Here is a 1,582-nt window from a genome sequence, read left to right as displayed (position 1 = left end):
AAATTACATGTCACACACACGATTCCCTTTATGATAATCAAACACACAACCATTTATATTAGAGACAATCATACGCACACGGAATCTTTGATGTTATACAGTGTATACACCCGAACGTAAAAAGTACCCCTAAATGAAGAACTCTATGTAACATATTCAAATGTAACGAAAGCTAAATTTGGTACCCCTCAAGGATAAATTCGATGATAAAGAATATACAACATTTGCTGATGGTGTAGTAGTAGCATCTCACACTGAAGAAAGAATTCAAAGACTCATGGACGGGTTTTCCAATGCAAGGAATTCAACCTCACCATCAGCCTGGAGAAAACCCAGGCCATGAGACAAGGAACCTCATCATCTTCCATCATCACTATGAGTGGGCGATGCTCAGAAATAGTCCATCAATTCCAATATCTCGGGTCTATAGTATCAGAAACCCTATCTCTTGATGTAGAACTCAGCAAGCGCATCGAAAAGGCATCTACCACTCTTACAAAATTGACAATTCGTGTGGAGAAAATAAGCATCTCACCATCTTCACAAAAGTGAATGTTTACATGGTCTGTGTCATCAGCACCTTTCTGTATGGCACGAAAGCATGGACAACCTACAGCCATCAAGAATGGAAACTGAACACATTTCACACACGTAGTCTGCAGAGAATTCTTGGAATTTCTTGGAGGGAAAAAACTACAAACAACGCTGAACTCGCAAGGGCTGGTACCTCCTCCATGTTCACCCTCCTTCGCCAAAGACGCCTACGCTGGATTGGCCACGTGCCCCGCATGAACAATAGGCGAATCCCAAAAGACATTCTCTACGGTGAACTCACTACTGGCAAAAGAAAAATTGGTCGTCCTTATCTCTGCTATATCAACGTGTGCAAACGCGACATGAAAGCAGGTGATATTGACCCCATTAGATGTGAGCTCAAAGCTAAAGTTCACACCATCTAGAGACAAACGGCCACGAAAGGTCCATAACAGAACGGGCGGAGACCAAAAAACTATTCAGAAAGGCCAGTCAACAAACTTCAACAGACCATCAATACGATGCACCGACCTTCACCTGCGACGTTTGCAACAGATAATGTGGAGCGAAAATAGGCTTATTCAGCCACAGTAGACGGTGTTTAATCACCTCTACAGGTGCAGCCCCATAGTCTACTAGACTGACGGATGCCAACGAATATGAACAGTAGACGTAATAACAGTATTAACCACTGAAAATGTTGTATGTCGAAGGAAGTGCAATCCTGTTAAAAGTAAGCAGCAGACGAAACTGCAAAAATGGCTGCTAATTATGAATAAGGCATACAGGCTAATGTTGATTTTTATTGACTCTGTGCAAAATGGAACCGTGGCATGGGACCCGTAAGTATTGAGATTTGCTAGAAAAAGTCATTTAAAGTACTAGAGAAATACATAAAAGAATTAAAGAAAGGCTGATTCTACTGTTATAAAAGAGCAAAAGCGAACAATATGAAAAAGAGAAGAAACGTGAAAGAAGAAGAGAACAGAATATGAACAGAAGCCATTACATGGATGATTTATAATGCAGAGAAATTGAAAACATGGAT

At 40.8% G+C, this 1,582-nt stretch overlaps 1 protein-coding gene across 1 annotated transcript; it reads left to right on the top strand.

The window, feature by feature from the left end:
* The first annotated feature begins 560 nt into the window (after positions 1-560).
* LOC145284626 (uncharacterized) lies at positions 561-959 on the top strand. Its single transcript, XM_080133532.1, has one exon. It carries the CDS (start codon positions 561-563, stop codon positions 957-959), a length of 399 nt encoding a protein of 132 aa, XP_079989658.1.
* The last annotated feature ends 623 nt before the right edge of the window (positions 960-1,582 follow it).

This window comes from Euprymna scolopes, chromosome 9 (assembly GCF_053919585.1).
Source record: "Euprymna scolopes isolate OS-2025 chromosome 9, ASM5391958v1, whole genome shotgun sequence".
Lineage (NCBI taxonomy): Eukaryota > Metazoa > Mollusca > Cephalopoda > Sepiida > Sepiolidae > Euprymna > Euprymna scolopes.
The sequence above is the reverse complement of the archived record's forward strand: the minus strand, read 5'-3'. Positions and strand labels throughout refer to the sequence as shown.

What these genes read in the sequence shown, in the direction of transcription:
- LOC145284626 (XM_080133532.1), top strand. Translation starts at nt 561, where the DNA reads ATGGTCTGTGTCATCAGCACCTTTCTGTATGGCACGAAAGCATGGACA.